Source organism: Eleutherodactylus coqui, chromosome 1 (genome assembly GCF_035609145.1).
Source record: "Eleutherodactylus coqui strain aEleCoq1 chromosome 1, aEleCoq1.hap1, whole genome shotgun sequence".
NCBI lineage: Eukaryota > Metazoa > Chordata > Amphibia > Anura > Eleutherodactylidae > Eleutherodactylus > Eleutherodactylus coqui.
Genome location: NC_089837.1, coordinates 351,981,087 through 351,999,893, shown reverse-complemented (window position 1 = coordinate 351,999,893; position 18,807 = coordinate 351,981,087). Strand labels below are relative to the sequence as shown.

The 18,807-nt window shown below is 41.7% G+C and overlaps 1 protein-coding gene across 1 annotated transcript in view; it reads left to right on the top strand.

Moving 5' to 3' along the window:
* Window positions 1–18,807, top strand: part of ATP2A3 (ATPase sarcoplasmic/endoplasmic reticulum Ca2+ transporting 3) — a 174,851-nt gene that overhangs the window by 118,009 nt on the left and 38,035 nt on the right. Inside the window, exons 9-12 of the mRNA XM_066576944.1 lie at window positions 11,254–11,342; window positions 13,210–13,312; window positions 15,958–16,089; window positions 18,322–18,447. Coding sequence (XP_066433041.1) covers window positions 11,254–11,342; window positions 13,210–13,312; window positions 15,958–16,089; window positions 18,322–18,447 — 450 coding nt within the window. The remainder of the gene's footprint in view (window positions 1–11,253; window positions 11,343–13,209; window positions 13,313–15,957; window positions 16,090–18,321; window positions 18,448–18,807) is intronic.

Here is an 18,807-nt window from a genome sequence, read left to right as displayed (position 1 = left end):
GCAAATCTGCAATACACTGCGCAATTCAGTGAAAAAAAGAACATATTTCGACCTCATTAGGCAAAATAGCATTTTAAATCGAGGTGTGGTAATGTCGTGTGCGCAAAAGAAAATGCCCTGTGTGCGGAAAAGTACGATGCGTGCAAATCTACCTTGTTCGTAACGTAAATACACTGCACTGAAACGTGTGCAATTAGGCATACGCTCATGTGAAGGAGCCCTAAGAGGATATTCATATTGGAATTTTACTGTCTGTCAAGCATATAGGTTTTAATTTAAAAAAATATATATATATATATCTTGCGTGATGTAGCCACTGTAATTAGTGAAATGTAGTTCCAAATGACTACGTGTGACCACCCTTGCATTTTGTATACTTTTTTTTGTTTGTGGGATAGAAGAGCTTATGATGCTATTCTGTCCCTCGTTTGGAAACATGCTCTTTTTTTGCATTAGTTTTTGTTACCAATAGGCTTAAAGGAAAAAACTGTTCGACTATAAAGCTTCATTATTTCTGTCCTTTCAAAAATGGTCAGCAGTAAAACTTTTATTTTCATTGTCTTGTATGTACATTACACCCAAAAACAAAAGAAACTGTGGAAATATGTGTAAAATGTCAGAGTGTTTTATGCCTGTGGTCAGAATCTCTTCTCTGTAGGATGTTGGCGTAGGTCCAGGTAGAGAGGCCTCTGCGTAAACTTGCTTCAGTGTTTACCTTATAAGGGCGGAGGGCACACACTAACCCAGTGTAAAACAAAGAAGGGAACTCTGTTGGCAGGGGCCAGCCTCCTGAGCAGGTCTTGTCCATTAACCCTTCAGTGACCAGCCTGTTTTGTGCCTTAAGGACCAAGTGATATTTATTGCCGCATTGCAACAGCCACAACTCGTTGACATAGCTGTATGAGGGATTGTTTTTTGGTTTTTTTTTGGATGAGTTATATATTTTAATGGCACCAATCTGGTGTACATATAAGGTGTTGTTTTGGGGTTTTGTTTTTACGTTGTTTACTATTCTGTTATAAGCGCGCGGCATCCTGAGCGCTGTTCTAACAGCGGTACAATGCTCCCATTGATTTTAATGGGGTTACTCAGACCTGAGCTTGAACACAGTGTTTCTAACGACGCGATCTTCGAGAGCTGCCTGTTCTTTTTTTGCATTTTCACGGCTTTTAACACACCTCCTCATCCATCACAATGATGGGGTGCATTAAAAAGCGCTGTCAAATGCTGCACTATGCGTTCAAAAACGCTGCTCGAAATTGCGGTAAAAATGATACGACTTCGAGCTGCATTATCTGAACGCATGTGTGAGTGGCCTTAGGTTGTGTTCATGTTTTTTGTTATACTTTTGAACCACAATAAAAAAAACAAATTTAAAAAACTGCATGCGGCATTCAAAGACCACAAACGTTGTTAAGAAACTACATACACTATTAAAAACCGCATGTGTTTTTGATGCCTTTTTTAATTGTGTGTAAAGTGTGCAATTATATACAGTATACACAGGGAGATGTATAACTTATACCAGCCATAGAAAGGTATGAGAGATAGATAGATATGAGAAAGAGAGAGAGATTAGATATGAGAGAGATATGATATAGAGAAATGGCTAGATAGATATGACAGAGAGAGATAGATACCGTGTTTCCCCCGAAAATAAGGCACCCCCTGAAAATAAGACACCCCCTGAAATTTGCTGAAGTCCCAAATATAAGGCACTCCCCGATAGTAAGGCATAGTAAAGTGTGCAGACAAGTCAAGAGGCCTGTCCCCTGCTGCCATCCCCGTTGTCTCCTACCTCTAAATGTATAGGTAGATCTGCAGACAGTCTGCTGTTATCCTGTCCCTGCTGTGCTGTTGTGAGCTCCCCTTGCTGGCTGGAAAAGTCCATACTGTACGTTCTGTTCCTGCTGTACATGTCTACTGTGATGATCTCCCTCTGGTGGCCGGAAGCTGCAATACCATCCCTGCTTACAAATGGTACAGGAACTTCTGTCTGCAGACAGGTACGTTACTTTACAGCCCTTATTTTTTTATGGCTCTGTGTGTGAGTCAGGCAACCTGTGTGTGATTCTTAAGGCTGGGTTCTCACAGAGCGTATTTCCAGCGGAAATCTCGCAGTTTGGCCACAGCGATAAACAGTGAGATTTCCGCCGGGAAAGTGCTGCTTCAAAACCCATGGCACTCAGCCACTTGTTTTGAAGCGACCTGGCTGCACGCTTTTCCGTTTCTGTGGCCGGTGAATCCGCACCACAACGCTGGCTTCTCCCAGCTTTGCCGTGACAGATTTGCTGTCCCATGTGGACGAGATTTCTGAGAAATTTCGTCCACAAAGCTGGCCAATTGAAGGACTAGCGGCCACAGACGGGTTTGCTGCGGTGAAATAAGACACCCCCTGAAAATAAGACGTGGTGCATATTTGGGAGCGAAAATTAATATAAGACGCGTCCTATTTTCGGGGAAACAGGATAAATAGATATGAGAGTGAGAAATAGATAGATATAAGAGAGTGAGAGATGGATAGATACATATGAGAGTGAGATGGATAGATATGAAATGGATAGATGATAGACAGACAAGCAGATAGATAGATATGAGAGGGAGAGATAGATAGATGATAGATAGACAGACATCAGACAGACATAGATAGATACATACATAGATACATACCCCGAGGCCTGGACCACTTCTCTGTGTGAGGGGAATAGCTGTACAATGTCAGCAGGAGGGGAGCAGCAGGGAGATGACATCATCCCTGCTCCATTCCATGCCATGGCTTGCCATGCGCTGTGTCCCTTCTCCTCCTCCCCCCATCTTCCCTCCGAGTCCTTCCTCCTCGCTCGCTCCTCATCTCTGGCTTGTACTGCTGGCCGGACTGCACTAATCGCGCAGCCACTGACAGTGCGACCTGAATGTGTATTTGTATATGGTGGAGGGCGGCCTCTCGGCCCCTTAAGCACAGGCGCCAGGTCGAAATTGCGACCCCTCACGGTATGCCTATGATTACAAAGTTATTAGAAATGATCCTCCTGATTTTAAACACTCATAGCTCATGTTTATTGACACTCAGATACATATACTGTATTTTTCGCTTTATAAGACGCACTTTTTCCGCCTCCAAAGCGGGGGGGGGAAAGTTCCTGCATCTTATAAAGCGAATGTGGTGAAAATTCGTTCTGATCGCCATTTTTAGCGCGATCGCGAATTTAACGCGCGGACGCGATTTATTTGGCGCGATTGCGTGTTAAATTCGCGATCGCGTGAACAAATGTGCGATCAGTTAGAAGATTTCTCTCCTCCTGTCAAAATAAAAAAAATCAGTACTCACCTCCCCCAGGTTTCTGCGGCGCTGCTGCAGGCTGTCACTTCCTCCTGGTCCCCGGCAGAGCATTGCTTTTTGGACGCAGGGCTTGAAATCCCCTCCTCCAGAAAGCTAATACTGTGATTCACTAACACACGCCGTCAGCCAATCACAGCCATTCAATGACATCATTGAATGGCTGTGATTGGCTAACACATGTGCGCCTTCAGCCAATCACAGTATTAGCTTTCTGGAGGTGGGGATTTCAAGCCCTGCGTCCAGAAAGCAATGCTCTGCTGGGGACCAGGAGGGAGCGACAGCCTGCAGCAGAGCTGCAGAAGGCCGGGGGAGGTGAGTACTGATTTTTTTCCCCTATTTTCCCGCTCTAAAACTGGGGTGCGTCTTATAGACCGGTGCGTCTTATAAGGCGAAAAATACGGTATTTGATATCAATAGAAAAAGAAACTCAAAAGGTTGTTTTGCACAACATCCAAAATGTTTTTGACATCACAGCTGTTTAATATGAGCCCTTTTTGTCACTTGACACACAAGGAGCCTGTAGTCAAATTCCCGCCATACACGTTTATTGTAACATGTGATGTGTCCTTGTAGATCATGCATGGTGGGTGGTAAGGGTGGCATGTAGACTTTATCTTTAACACTCCCCCAGAAAAAAAAATCACAAGTGTAAGGTCTGGGGAACATGGAGACCAAGGAAGAATTTCACTATCATCACGACCTGCGTGGCCAATCTGTCTATTTAGTAGTCGGCGCTCACTTCTGAATTCATTGTGAAAATGGTTGGTGCCCCATCCTGTTGGAAGATGAAGCCCAGGATTACCTGTTCCAGCTGTGGCAGAAGCCATATCTGTAACATGTCTAGGTACCACTAATGAATCATGTGCCCACTGCATGGATCTTCACCAAACTTTTTCGAAAATGACGTTGCACACTAATAGCAGACCAGTAGATGGGAAAATCCTTTTAGTCTTTGTTGGCAGCTATTTTGTCTCATATTCCCGATTGTGTCAACGGTGGCAGGATAAAACTTTTTGGGCCTCATTTACCAAAGCTGTCTAACAGTAAGACTGCCCTTGTTGCTAAATGAAAATATCTTGAGTTTCTGTTTCCATTGATTTCAAATTTCTATATCTGAGTGTCAGTAAAATGTGAGTTATGAGGGTTTTAAATTGGGAAGATCATGTCATAACCATGTATTTTTACGACGTTCACCATGCAATATAAGTCACAAAATATTTTTCATTGTTTGGGTCATTACAAATGTGGTAATGCCTACTATGTGTTGGATTGTTTTGTATTTTAGCCACTTATAACAGGTTTTTGTGGGGAAAATTATGTCTTTTTTTTACTGGATTTTTATTCTTTAAATTAAACTTTATTGAACTTTTTTGACACTATTTCTCTGGTCAACCTGGCTTGCTATGTGTGTGTATATATATATATATGTGTGTGTGTGTGTATGTGTGTGTATACATACATACATACATACATACATGTATAGCTGTCTACAGTTGCTCTCAGTATTATGCGCTGCTCCCCTTTTTTCGATAGCTGGACACACATTGATTAGCTGATACTTGGTTTGACTTCCTTTAAAAAGTGACGTGTTGAGACATCTTTAGACCGTTTTTACCAAACGTCCGTAGTATAGATGTTTTTTGGACAGTGCTGGCTTCGTTTCCGGCCTTCTTTCTTGAACATCATTTTCTCTCAGTGGTTTTTAAATAGTGAAGACATGGACAGAGGCTTTTACAGTTTGTAGAGTCTTCTGTAAATGTTTTGCTGTTACCTTGGGTTCTATATAATGTGTTTCAGGGTTGCTTATTATATTGTTGGATTGATGTTAACAGGACACCTTCTCCTAGGGACAGTAGCAACGGTCCTGAATTATCTGTACCTGCAGAATTTGTCTAACAGTAGATTGAAATATACCTAATGTAATTCTATTGTATCTTCAAAAGACTTCTAAAAGTTGTTTACATAGAGATATGCGTAACACTCGCTCACGACCTGAAGGTTACGGGTTCAATCCCTCATGGTTCAGGTAGCCAGCTCAAGTTTGACTCAGCCTTCCATTATTCTGAGGTCGGTAAAATGAGTACTCAGGTTGCTGGGGAGTAAAGATGACTGGGGAGGGCAATTAATTTAATGTGTGCCTTTTTTTAATGAACAAAGCACCTGTGAATCCCTCACTTCCAATCTCATCTCTTTAATTGGAATTACTACACTTTTGCCAGTTAGCTCTTAGAGTCATTAGAGCGTTACCTTTTGTATACATGCCAGTAATCAGACGAAAAAAGGTTGAGGGAAAGAAACTGTTCTGTAAACTGGATGTGCTTTTGGACATGAAAACTAATGGCCACTCAACCCATCACAAGTAGTAAACGATTGTTCACGCAGCCATTTGTTGAGTATGCTCTGGGAATGCATTTGTTTCTGGTGTTTTCCCATAGGCTTCCAAATAGGACTTGAAAAAATCCAGGAAATTACAATGCAGAGTGATACAAATTTTTTATAACGCTACCACAAACACCCTAAACCTTCTTAGTACATAACAAAGCCGCTGATGGTGAACAGCACCGTGACCTTAGATTTGTTTTATGTATCCTGTCCTACCCCAGTTTTAGTCAAATGTGAGTGAATGTTAAAAATATGTGAGCTCTTGTGACCTTCCTCTTTCCACTTCTTCTTTGACTTGAGTATGTTTCCCACACTTATAGTGCTGTTGTGCAAATCATCTTAACTAGTTTCACACAGTATGTTTATAAATTCTCTGGAACATAAGCCAGGTTATTCTAGGGCTGACAAATAGTCTATGCAGAAGGCAACTGAGAAGGAAATGCATTGAATAATGTCAATTGCGTCATGGTTCGAAAAAAACCAACACCATGTATTTCCTCCAACTAGAAATGTTCAATTGCTATTGCACAAGTGTATATTCCAGATTTAGGGGTTTTCTATCATTAAACTAGTGATGACCTGTGCTCAGAGTAGGTCACCATTAGAGGTTAACGAGGGTTAACCATACGGGACATCATCCGATCAGCTGATCGCTGGGGCCGCTATTGTAGTCTACAACACCACTGTAAAGACACCGCTCTGTATACTCTGTAGCAGCGCTGAATAATACTGCAGGCATAGTTCCCATTCAATATAATGGAAGCATAGTCCACAGTGCAATTTTGGGCTGCTGCAGAGTATACAGAGTGTCTTTCTGGCACACTGCAGCTCTTTACACTAAGGGCTTTAACAGATAGGGACATGTGCTAATATGCTTGCTGCTATGGAGCGTATTCGCTCATGAACCAGGTTCTTTTTTTAATTGACTATTCAAATTCTGCACTATTGCGTGCGAGTTTGAAAAAAAAACCAGACAGATAGGTCCTGCCCTATGTTTCTCGTTTTATCTACGTGTAAGAAAGATAGTGCAAGTCCTATCTTTTGGTGAGAATCCCAATAGTGAAAACAAAATGGGCGCGCCAGCATGTGGGTGGGCCCGCCGGCCAGCACGCCCCCGCACATACGCAGTGGAGATTTTTTTTTTTAAATCTCCTGCTTTCTTGCGGGACCTGTAGCACACTCGGAGTGACAGTTACGGGTGTGCCGCAGATCAGACGGCATCCATTGACTTCAATGGAAGCCGTCCTCACGGGTCCCGCGGCAAAATGCAGCATGCTGCAATTTGTTTTTTGGCGAAACAAACCTGCATACTTTAATAAGGCTGCGGACTCCAATGAATTGCCTATGGGCGGCTTGAACTCCGGATCATCCGGGCGGGTGCCCTATGCGGATTCTGGAATTTGAACCCACCCGTGAACATGAGCCCAAAGGTAGAGTCAAGAGACTACTATTGAATCTACTTTGTTGGCCTCAAAGTGAGTTGTTACATAGTTGCAGTGAAAAGTGTCAGTCGTAAAAAATACTCCATGAGACTGACTGACTGGAATTTGCAAGTGTCATCTAGTCTGGTCTGTGATGAGTGGAGTTGGTTGCAACCAGCCAACCATTCCATAGCTATTGATCTTAGAATCATGTTGGGTGCTGAACTGACACCTTGTTGTTTTGACCTTTGTTGGCTGTGATCTTGCTTGGGACTGCCGGGCCTGAGTAGAATCCTTTGCCAGAAATGTAGCTGGACTTCGGTTAGAACCCCTGCCTCCACAGCACTTGCAGTCTAAGGAATAAAAGTTCATTTTAATGGGCATGATGATACTAACAAGCATCAAACAAGCTGTGCCCCCTGTTCCTTTAAAGTAAGGTCAACAGTTTTTTGTATTTTCTGGACTATCTCAAGATTTTCAAAATTGTTGACAGACTCCCTTTAACATCTTCTGATTCTTTTAGCTCATTTTTCCTCTTACGTAAAATTATAAAGGATCAAACATATAGTAAATTCGTAGTCATGGTGTCTGTATAGTAATTGTATGCTTTCAGAATAGTTTGGTCTTCAAGTCAGTGCTGTGAAACTAGGAACACCCCACTGCAACGTTACTGCTTTTTGTTGTTGACTTGCACAATCTTTTATTTACAGCTAAATATCATAGATTTATGCGTAGTATATCGATATAATATATTTTTTTTGTACTCGGTTGTCACACTTCTTTTACTAGCAAGTTTTTGTAATTGACATAGTAGTAAACAACCTAAAAGTTTTGATGTCCACTTCCAAACACAATTAAACAATTCTCTTCCCTGGTCAATGTGTGTGTGTGTGTGTGTGTGTGTGTGTGTGTGTATATATATATATATATATATATATATATATATATAATATTTATTTATTTTTAATCCTGAAATCTTGCAGTTTTTACTCTGGTCACTGAGTCTCATAACCGTCCTATTCTGTAGAGATCACTTTTTCAGTAGTCATATCATTATTATCACAGGCAGATTTACAAAGGAAGCTATCACCTGTATATAAATAACATAGTATCCACCATTGACAATTGGTGACGTGGACAGGTCATTTCCTCTCCTCTTTACACAACGACGTCTGCACAGGAAACAGAATACTTAGAATACATAGTAGTGAGTGAGCCATCTTTAGACAGCAGTTTTCTTTGTCATTGTAGTTTCTGGGCCATTGTAAATAGAAACCACATCACACATACAATGCCACAGACTGTGATGATCTTCCTCACATGGGATTGGCTTGATGACTCAGCCAATCATCATGGGCATTTCACTGGTAAAACACCTGCATTACTGAAGTACATGCATCAATTTGTTGACTAGAAAGTACAGTCCTAAATGTTCTGGACTGCCCTTTATATGTGCCAGGATGAGCTTCTGCTTTGATCACCGGGTGAGGTTGGCTCCATTTTATTTTTCTGTGTTCTGTACAGGACCCTGATGAAGCTCATGTCCACCACAAAGAAAGCCATTCACAGTTTCCAGCATCTTTCTGACTTTTATATGCCATTACTTGCTTTATCTGCATTATTTCTTTCCTTTATGTTTGTCTTTAAACCTCATTTTTCTTATTTTAAGGCAGCATTTTAGGTGCTTTGGAACAAACTACCAATTCAAACGCTTGGCTATTTCTAGTGATCCCTGAGCTGCCCACACTTCAAGACACTCTGGGGGTTAAAATCTGAAGTTCGCTGGGGGTCCCAGTGGTCAGACCCTCATCGATCAATCTGCTATCCCCTATTTTGTGGATATGAGATAACTTGAGATAGGAATAACACTTTATCTTGCAGGTTTCAGTACTCAGAACCTGTGTATTTCTTTAATATTGCAGAAATTGTAACAAATAGAATTCAGAACAGTATGGCCTCTGTTCATAATGTAGTTCTCTCATCAGCCCATAAGGACAGTGGTCCCTCTTTTATCCCAATCAGGACCTAATTGCTTGTTTTCCAAGATTGGAACACAGCACCTCTCTCCCCATACTAGGCTGACTGATCTCACAACCCCAGCAGACTCTACAAATCTAACCATACAACATAATGATGCACTTCAGCTATTACTACCTAAACTGTGGACGATACTGAGCACTAGCAGGCCTATCTCCTACATGGAACAACTCTATAGACTCCCAGACTACTAATGGTCATTTGTTAACTCACCAGACTCGCCAGGAACTGCACATCAGGCCATGCTTAGAAAAGCATCTGTACTGCTTCTGTCTCCAAGTCGCTTCCATTTGCCGGCATCTTCTCTCCTCAGTTTAGCACAGGCCCACGTCACATCTCCCACTCTCTGGTCACTACAACTCTCCAGGTGACCAGATCTCGAACTATCTTACAGACCGTTGGCACACGGTTCCCTACCTGATAGTATGGTTGTGCAGCATATTTCGGCATCTGCAAACTCTGGCCTCAGTCCACTATGCATCCCCTGAAACTGTCACTCAGAAAAGACTCCTTCCTTCATACAGTCACAGCCTCACACTCCACAGTGATACCACAGCCGACATGAAAGCAAAGCAACACATACAGTATATATTACACCATAATGCTTGTGTGTGTGTGTATATGTATATGTGTGTGTGTGTGTGTATGTATATATATATATATATATATATATGTATATATATATACGCATTTCAGCTCTTGTGGAGTGCCTCCTCTGTATATCAGGGACATTGTGGAAGTGCTGCTGTCAAAAATTGTATTTTATGCTATATATATAACAGTTGTGAACATCTGAGTAAACTGTTAGTAAAATGCGTAGACAGAAGCGTATGGTTGAACTCCTCAGTTGTATATGCGATACAAATCTAGAGATAGCCCAGACAATACAAAGTAGGACAGCACCCACAATATTTTAATGCAATAATTGTGTAGAATTTCCATTGATTTTTATGGTATGTAGGGATAAAATATAGCAATGTTTCAGGCTGTAATAGCCCTTAATCTAACATATTCCTATGGCGACCAGTGACCCCACTTCCACCATCCACAGACTTGATAGGGAGCTATTCCAGTCCAAAACATTGCTATACTTTATCATTGAAGCTACAATAAAAATTTCGGCATGATTGTAACATCAAAATGTCATCTGTGTTGTACTTTGTATTTTCAGCAAAATGTATAGTCCATATCAATGAACAGGCAACTTATTTAATAAGGTTACATCTTACATACCACTTACAAGCTGGTTTCACACAAGCATATTATGCCACTGTGCAGGTGCCTTCTATTTAGTGCAAAGAATGGGATCGGGTCCCATTTTGTAAGATGCCATCATTGATTCTGAATAGAAGGCTCCTGAGTAGAGTCCTAAAATACTTGCATGAAGCCGGCCTTCTGGGACAGCGGCTTGACATAATAGTGGTTAGCATTGTTGTCGTGCAGCTTTGGGTTCAAATCCCACCATGGACAAGATCTACATGACGTTTCAGGTATTCTGGTTTCCTGCCACATGCAAAAAAAACATGCTAATAGGCAAGTGTGCATTGTGATCTCCCATGGGGACAGAACCTAATATTAAGTGACATACTGCGCTGCGGAATATGTATGCGCATGTAAAATAAGTAAAATAAATAGTTGTAGGGTGAAGCATTTTTCAAAAAAATACCTGATTAATATACTTAAATATGGTTGTTTTTTATTTTGTCCCATTAAATGTTTTGTTTTTTTACTTTGTGGTTATATCCTATTATGAGCTACAAAGACAAGTTTATTTTCCTACAGGAAAGCATAGGCATTATGAGAACTGGTGCGTTGTATTCTTTCTCCTTAAGATGACAGGTGTGTGTGCCAAGGTTAAATTGCACTTGATGTGTAATGTTATTGAGATTCATTAATTAAAACCCATTTTAAGCGATCCAAGGATAATCAAGTAGAACAAAAAGCAGAAAATTGCAGTGGTGCAGTGCCAGCGACTCAGCTGCTTTGTGTCTTGTATTACCTTGTTTGGACATCTTTGAATTAGTAACACGAGTCCAGATTATGTGTTCTAAGCATTTTTCTGCTTCTTTAAAGATGTTTGTAGTTGAGAAGATTGAAGGAACGAACTGCAGTCTTTACGAATTCAGTATTACTGGATCTACTTATGCTCCAGAGGGGCAAGTGTGAGTACTGTTTGTCCAATATTAAGCCTTTCTGTCCTTATCCAAAATAACAAAAGTCAAATGTGTTGCTTCAAACAAATTTACTGGGAACTGGAAGTCTTGATGTGGATGCCATAACTTAGGAAATCTGTTAATTAAGTCTAAATTAAACAAAGCTTTTTTTTTTCTTATTGTATCTTGCAATGATCATTTCATCAAATGCTATGAATGGGTGACTTTGTGACCTACTTACTCCAAATTCATTTGAAATGTTGGCCACCATGTTGAATCGTTTATTTAACCCCTTAACAGTCACAATAAAATTGGACAAAACCCTCCCAAAAAGTCACCTTTATAAATTGTAGATTCTAAATTTGTTTCATGTAAAAATAATTAGCGCATAATTCAATCATCTTAAGTCCATTTTTAACGCCTTTTGCCAATTTCAGACAAACGTAGTGTAAAGGCCCATTTAGACACAACGATTATCGCTCAAAAGATGTCTTTTGAGCGTTAATCGTTGTGTGCATTACACGGCAAGATCTGATACCGAGCAGGTTATGCAGAAGACAAGCGGGGCTGCTTGTCTTCTGCATCCAGCTGTTCTCTGCTCAGAGCGCCCGGCTGTTTTACAGCCGAGCGCTCCAAGGGGGGGATGCAGAAGACAAGTGGGGCAGCTTGTCTTCTACATCAGGCTGTTCTCCGCTCGTAGCGCCCGGCTAGTATACAACTGAGCGCTCTGAGCGGGGGATGCAGAAGACAAGCAGGCCTGCTTGTCTTCTGCATCCAGCTGTTCTCTGCTCCGAGCCCCCGGCTGTTATACAGCCGAGCGGGGTATGAAGAACAAAGCTGGACCACTCTGTTCTTCACACCCCGCCTGTTTTCAGGTAGCGGGATACAGCTGAAACAATAATATCAGCTGTATCCCACTGTGAATTCCTGATAAACCTCATCGTTGTCTTTCAGCACGCTGAAAGATCAGCAATCAGCGACTGCTTAACGAAAACTGCACGATGTCAGTGCAGTTACACACAACGATTATCGCTCAAAAGACGGCCTTTGAGCAAATTTTGAGCAATAATCATTGTGTCTAAAAGGGCCTTAACACGTCCTTAATACAGATCCGTAATACGGACGTCTTACATTATAACTGTATGTCATCAGAATTTCATCTGTATTTGCCTCCCTATTTACTATCATTGGTATTATTTTCTACTGGTCAAATACTGACCTGTCTTTATCTAATAGAAAATAATACTAAAGTGGAGGTAAATGCAGACAAAAATACGTCATGCTGCTTTTTGAAAAACGGCCATAAAAAATATGGCCATGTGAATAGATACATAGATTTGCATTAGCTCTGTACTACAGTCCGCAAAACACGGACCAAATACGGAGTTACAATATGCTTGTCTGAAAGAAGCCTTAGTGACAATTAATAGCCTTAAGAATCAGAAAATCATATCCTTTTTGGTGTTCTGGTGGCCAAAACCTTTTTATTTTTCATCAATGTAGCTATATGAGATCTTGTATGATGCAGAAGGAGTTCTACCTTTTATAGGAACCAAATTCGGGTACATATTATGTATTGAATATCTTTTCTTAATTTTTGACTGGGGGGCAATGGGAAAAAGTTATTTCACCATTACTTTTTGGTATTTTTTTACGGCGTTCACCATATGGTATAAATATGGTAACGTAATATAACATCTGATGCATCATTTTACAACTTGTTTTCTGTCATATTCTGTATAAATGCAACTAAAAAAATCCTGTATTCCTCAATATGGAAGGAATGACATATTGAACTACAGTACAGCTATATGTAAAATGCTGGGTTTGCCAAATAAAGCTTATTTTAATGGTTTTACTGCATTTTTTTAAACAGCTTGAAAGATGATAACCCTGTTCAGGCTGGACAGTATGACGGTTTGGTGGAACTGGCTACAATCTGTGCTCTCTGTAATGACTCCTCTTTGGATTTTAATGAGGTTGGTATGGTCCTGTGATACAATCTCCAGAACAAAATCTTTATTACAAGATATAGGAACATGGGGCAATTATTATGTAGAATACTACAAGAGATGTTAAGATAAAATTATCGCTTAGGCTGGGTTCACACAGGGCGGTTTTGCCGCGGTTTTTCCGCTGCGGTTTTGCTGCAAACTGCTTTTGCGGCAAAACCGCTTCAAAGGTTAATTTGGGCTTGCGGATTTTCATGCAGAAAAATCCGCGCGCGGTTTTTCAACTTTTTGGCGCGTATTTGGTGCAGTTTTGGCTGCGTCCATAGAGGTCTATGGACAAAAAAGCGCTGCGGAAAAGACCAAAGAATGAACATGCTGCATCTTTTAAAACCGCGCCTCAGTTGCATTTCCGCACTGCGGCTGTGCAGAAGAAATCCGTCCTGTGAGAACAGCTTTTTGGCAAATCTCATTTGTGCTGCATTGCACTGCAAACGCAGCGGTTTTGCCGCAGTGCGGATATGCAACGGCAATCCGCGGCAAATCTGCCCTGTGTGAACCCAGCCTTACACGGGAAAGTCTACATGTGCAGTGAATGTAAAAAGGCTACACACCCCTATTAAAATGCCATGTTTTTATCATGTTAAAAATTTCAATGAAGATGAAGCATTTCAGATTTATTTCCACCTTCATTGTGACCCCTTATCTGTACAATTCCATTGAAATCCTTTAGGGTGGGGAAAAAAACTAAAGTAATGTGGTTTCATATATATGCACAAGCTTGAACTAGTACCTTGATTTTATGACAGCCTTCAGTCTTTTTGAGTAGGTGTCTATCAGTACGGCACATCTTGACTTGGCAACCTTTGCCCACTCTTCCTTGCAAAAGCGCTCTAAATCTATCAGATTGCAAGGGTATCTCATGTGTACTGCTCTCTTCAGGTTAATCTATGGATTTTCGATGGGATTCTTGTTTAGGGTGTGGCTGGGCCATTCCAAAACTTTGATCCTATTCTGGCAGAGCCATTCTCTTTATTTGGAGGATGGGCATGCTGAGTAGTGAAATTCCTTCAGCTTCTGTTAGAGGCCTGAAGATTTTGTGCCAAATTTTTGATTAAATTTGGCAGGGAGATAGCTGAAGGCCCCCTGTCCACGGGCGTTGCCGTATCCCCCAGTGGATCTCCGCCCGGCAGCAGGAGCCAGCAGACGAATCTCTGCTGGTTAGCCTATCTGACAGATAGGCTGCCCGCGGAGAATCGCGGCAATTCGCAGCATTGCCGAATTGCCAGCCACGAGCGGAGAATCGCAATGATTCTCCGCTCGTGGACAGAGGGACGGCGCTTTCAATAGCAACGCTATGGAAAGCTTCACAGGGCGTGATTTGCCAGCGATTTACCGACGGCAAAATCACGTCCATGGACAGGGGGCCTACATCTTGAGGATGGACATAGGCCTCGTTTTATTCCCTGAAAATTTATAGAGTTCTCTAGGGAGCGCGACAAGACAGATTTATTTGATAATGCGCAAGTGCACCTCCGTTCTGGCGCCATGCCATGCGGCAAGGCGGACAGGAAGAGGGTGCACATCATAAGCTATGCCTATACAAACGGGCAGACCCGTGAGGGCAGATGTTATTGCCGCACATATGTGATTATTAAGTGCGGTGGAATGGATGGGAAGGGGTTGCATATCTTAAGCTAGACCTCCCCAAATGGCCCGACACGTAAGGGCAGATGTCGTTGCCACACGTATGTGATGATTAAGCTACTCGGCGTTGCCCGGGATTAAAACTTGAACCAAAAACACATTAACATGGATGGAGATTTTAAAGAAAATCTGTGTTGGTCATAGCAACCAATCACAGTGCAGCTTTCATTTTATTTCAGCAGTATAAGAAATACCAGCCAATCACAGCACAGCTTTTATTTCACCTCAGCTGTGTAAGAAATGGTTTTGATAATCCTATCCTATCCATTTTTTGGTCTCCTTTTAATATGCCGCGCAAGTGCAAGCCAAATCTAGCACAAATCTAAGGTTAAAAGTTTGTGTTCCGGTCCTATTAATGTGTAATCTTGATGCACCAAAACTGTGCAATGGCCCCCGATTTCAAATTACATACCTGGGGCGAAATATTGTAAGAGCCATTATTATGACTGGAATAGCAAAAGGAGAAAGTGTTTTATTTCCACACGTTCCGATAATACCAGTGGATTTGCCTTTTCAATTCAAAAGGCTGCAATTCCCTGTAAAAATATCATTTTTTTTAATGACGATCAATAAGGCTCAAGGCAAACACTTAAGGTAGCAGCTGTACATTTAGAAAAAACCATGTTTTTCTCATGGGCAACTATATGTGGCGTGTTCAGGTGCATATAGCCCACAAAACCTTTATGCTAGCAAAACATGACAAGACCAAAGCCGTACAGAACTGCACTGACAGCATACTGCAGATACATTCCTTTCACTATTTCAATGTTTTACATTTCAATATACAGCAAAACACAGATTAGATTAAAAAATACAAATTTCATGCGGACAAAGTCGTGGATAACAAGCTAGTAATGAAGACATTTTAAAAATCACTAGAGTGGCCCTTTAAGAATATTGCCCTTCCAAAATCTTGGCTTTTTCTTGTGATAAGGAATTAACTTATTGACAGTATATTCATTTTGCAGTCCAAGGGAATTTATGAAAAAGTGGGAGAAGCAACAGAGACTGCCTTGACTTGCCTTGTGGAAAAGATGAATGTATTTAATACTGATCTGACCAAGCTTTCTAAGGTTGAACGAGCAAATGCCTGCAATTCTGTAAGTATGCTTGCACCTAACAGCATAAATTCACATTTGTTGAGCTGTATGTGCTTTAATCTTAGAGGAAAGAGACAACTGGATACAACTCTACTGCAGGGCTGGTCAAGACTGAGTGTTAGGCCTATTTCACATGAGCGTTTTATCGCGGCTAGTTTGCCGCGATAAAACGTTGGCCGAATATCTCGACCATCTGAAGCATTGGATTCTAATCGATTCATTCAGATGGCCACTTTTTAGCCACGTCCAAACATTGCGGCCATGATAATAGGACATTGCAGCTGCATACGCCGGCCGATGTTTTGACACGGCCGGAAAAGATAGGCCTTGCCCTATTTTTCAGCCGCGATCAGCTGCCGTCTCCCATAGGCTTCTAAACTGACGGGGAGGGAATTTAGCAGCGGCTAGCGCTGCTAAACTATGCCATCTGGTTCTATTGAGCCATTAGGAGTATTTAGGCCAACCGCAGGAATCCCAGGCTGCGGTGTCTATAGCTTGCAACCAGCTGCATGAATCAGCGAAAAAACGCAAGATTTTGTGGTGACTTGGCCCCAGTCATGCGCTTTTTGGCCGTGGTGTGGCCTACCAAAAAACGCATCACCCATGTGGAAGCGGCTAGCCGCTAGCGCACACTCTTTTTCTTGATAATTGCTAGACTGCATTTGTAAGCACAGGTGCCGCCCAGCAGTAAGTGCTCTTACACAAATATTAATGACACTCATGTAATTGCACCCTTATTGTACTGCAGGACTAGGGTAGACTAAACAAATTGGGTGGATGCAGGGATTGGAATTGCACACAGTATGTCTTGGGGCTTACTCACTGCAGTTTGGAGCCTACGTTGCTGATTTCCATGAAAATCCCCAACAAAACGGTGCTCCACTATAGTTAATTGGTTCCATCCAACGCCATGCTTGCCAGGCATGTGTAAGGTCCAGGACTTCCATTTTTGCTTTTGTTTAGCTCCATCCTAACAAACGAAAGTGCTGATGTGGACAAGCCCTTGTTTACTTTTTATGTATATGTATGTATAAATATGTATCAAGATTATATATAGTGTGTATATTTAATATATATATATTTATAAAGTTAAAGGGGTTCTGACATCAAAAAAAAAAATTGTACTCACCTTGCCTGGCCTGGCCCGATCGCCAGGCATGTCCCCTCCAGCCGGCATCTTCTTCTGTGCCTTTAAAGCAGAGCAGGAGTGGTCAAAAAGACCGCTTCCTGCTCTGGTCCGTCCGTCAGGCACTTCCGAGGTCAACGGACGGACCGCCACAGCAAGCACGTCACAAGCAGTGCTTGCTGTGGGCGGCCCGTCCGTCCTGCTGAACTCCGGAGTGCTGCGCATGCGCAATGGAGACGCAGCCCGTCCTGACTCCTGTGAGAGGGCACCTCTCCACTGCGCATGCGCGCGATCCCGGAGCGGCGCGGCTCGTGCAGACAGAAGAGGAGGAGCAGCGCCTGCCGGGAGATGACCCCCCGATGTCAACAACAACAGAAGAACAGGTAAGTATTATCTTTTTATGCTTTAGCAGCCATTAAACCATGGGTTCCCTGGGTCCATTAGGCACACCAGGGAACAATGGCTGCTAAAGCATAAAAACATTATTCATGTCAGAACCCCTTTAATGTGTCATTTATGGGGTTTTTTCCTACATTTGACTCCTACATTTTTCTGCTTAGGAGTCAATGGCTGCTAGGTAATTTTTATTAGTCTGGAGGAGAAGTAGGAATAGCAGTAGAAAAAAGCCAGATTCCAACAAACACACCTGGTATGCTGTCTGTATTCTGCTGACAGATTGAATTCTGTCACTATGAAGTACCTTGTAGGTAAAAGCAAGAAGATACAAGTAAATGTACTGTCGGATATGTAACTATAAATATTCCCTAAGATGCCAGTAGAGGGCTGAATTCTTCACTGTGCCCTTATGGCAAGTCATTGCAAGAGGTTGTGTGTGTGTATGCTTCCCTGCTTCATACCACATAGACCTATTCAAAGGAAGGAGCTTCAAAATTAATCAAATAGTATCTTAAGAGACCTCTTACCAATCCGTGACAGCCTCCCTGTAATTATACACCTAATTCCAGTCTGTTAAAAGGTGGCAACATGTAATTGGTGTTTAAGCTTTGTGGATATCATAAACTATTACAATGGTTGCTCAGATTAACTGTGGATAAGGAATTGAATGGTGTGTCTAGAAGAATTTTACTCTTTCAATGCCAAATCAGGTTATAAAGAAACTTATGAAGAAGGACTGCACTTTGGAGTTCTCTCGCGATCGCAAATCCATGTCTGTGTATTGCACTCCTGTTGGTTCCAGTGGCACAGCATCTGGCAGCAAGATGTTTGTTAAGGTAAGATGGATCATCATATTTTATTGTGGGTAAAGAACATAATTGTTAACCCTTAACTACCATTCGCATTATCTATACTCCCTCCCTGCAAACTGCTCTTTGCGCAGGTCACAGAGCATGCCGAGAACAGTCTCCCATGCAAGCTAATGGGTCAGCTCCTATGTGAATGGCCCATGAAGCTGCAGTAAAGCATATCTCCAAATGCTTTTAAATGCTGCTCAAGCAAAAAGCAGCCCCATAGTCATATACAGATAATAGAATAAAATATCTATAATCAGAAAATAAAAATGAATGATAAAAAAAGGATCCGTTTATCTAGCTTTTTTTTAAGTAAAAAAATGTAGGTGATATAGTTCCTTT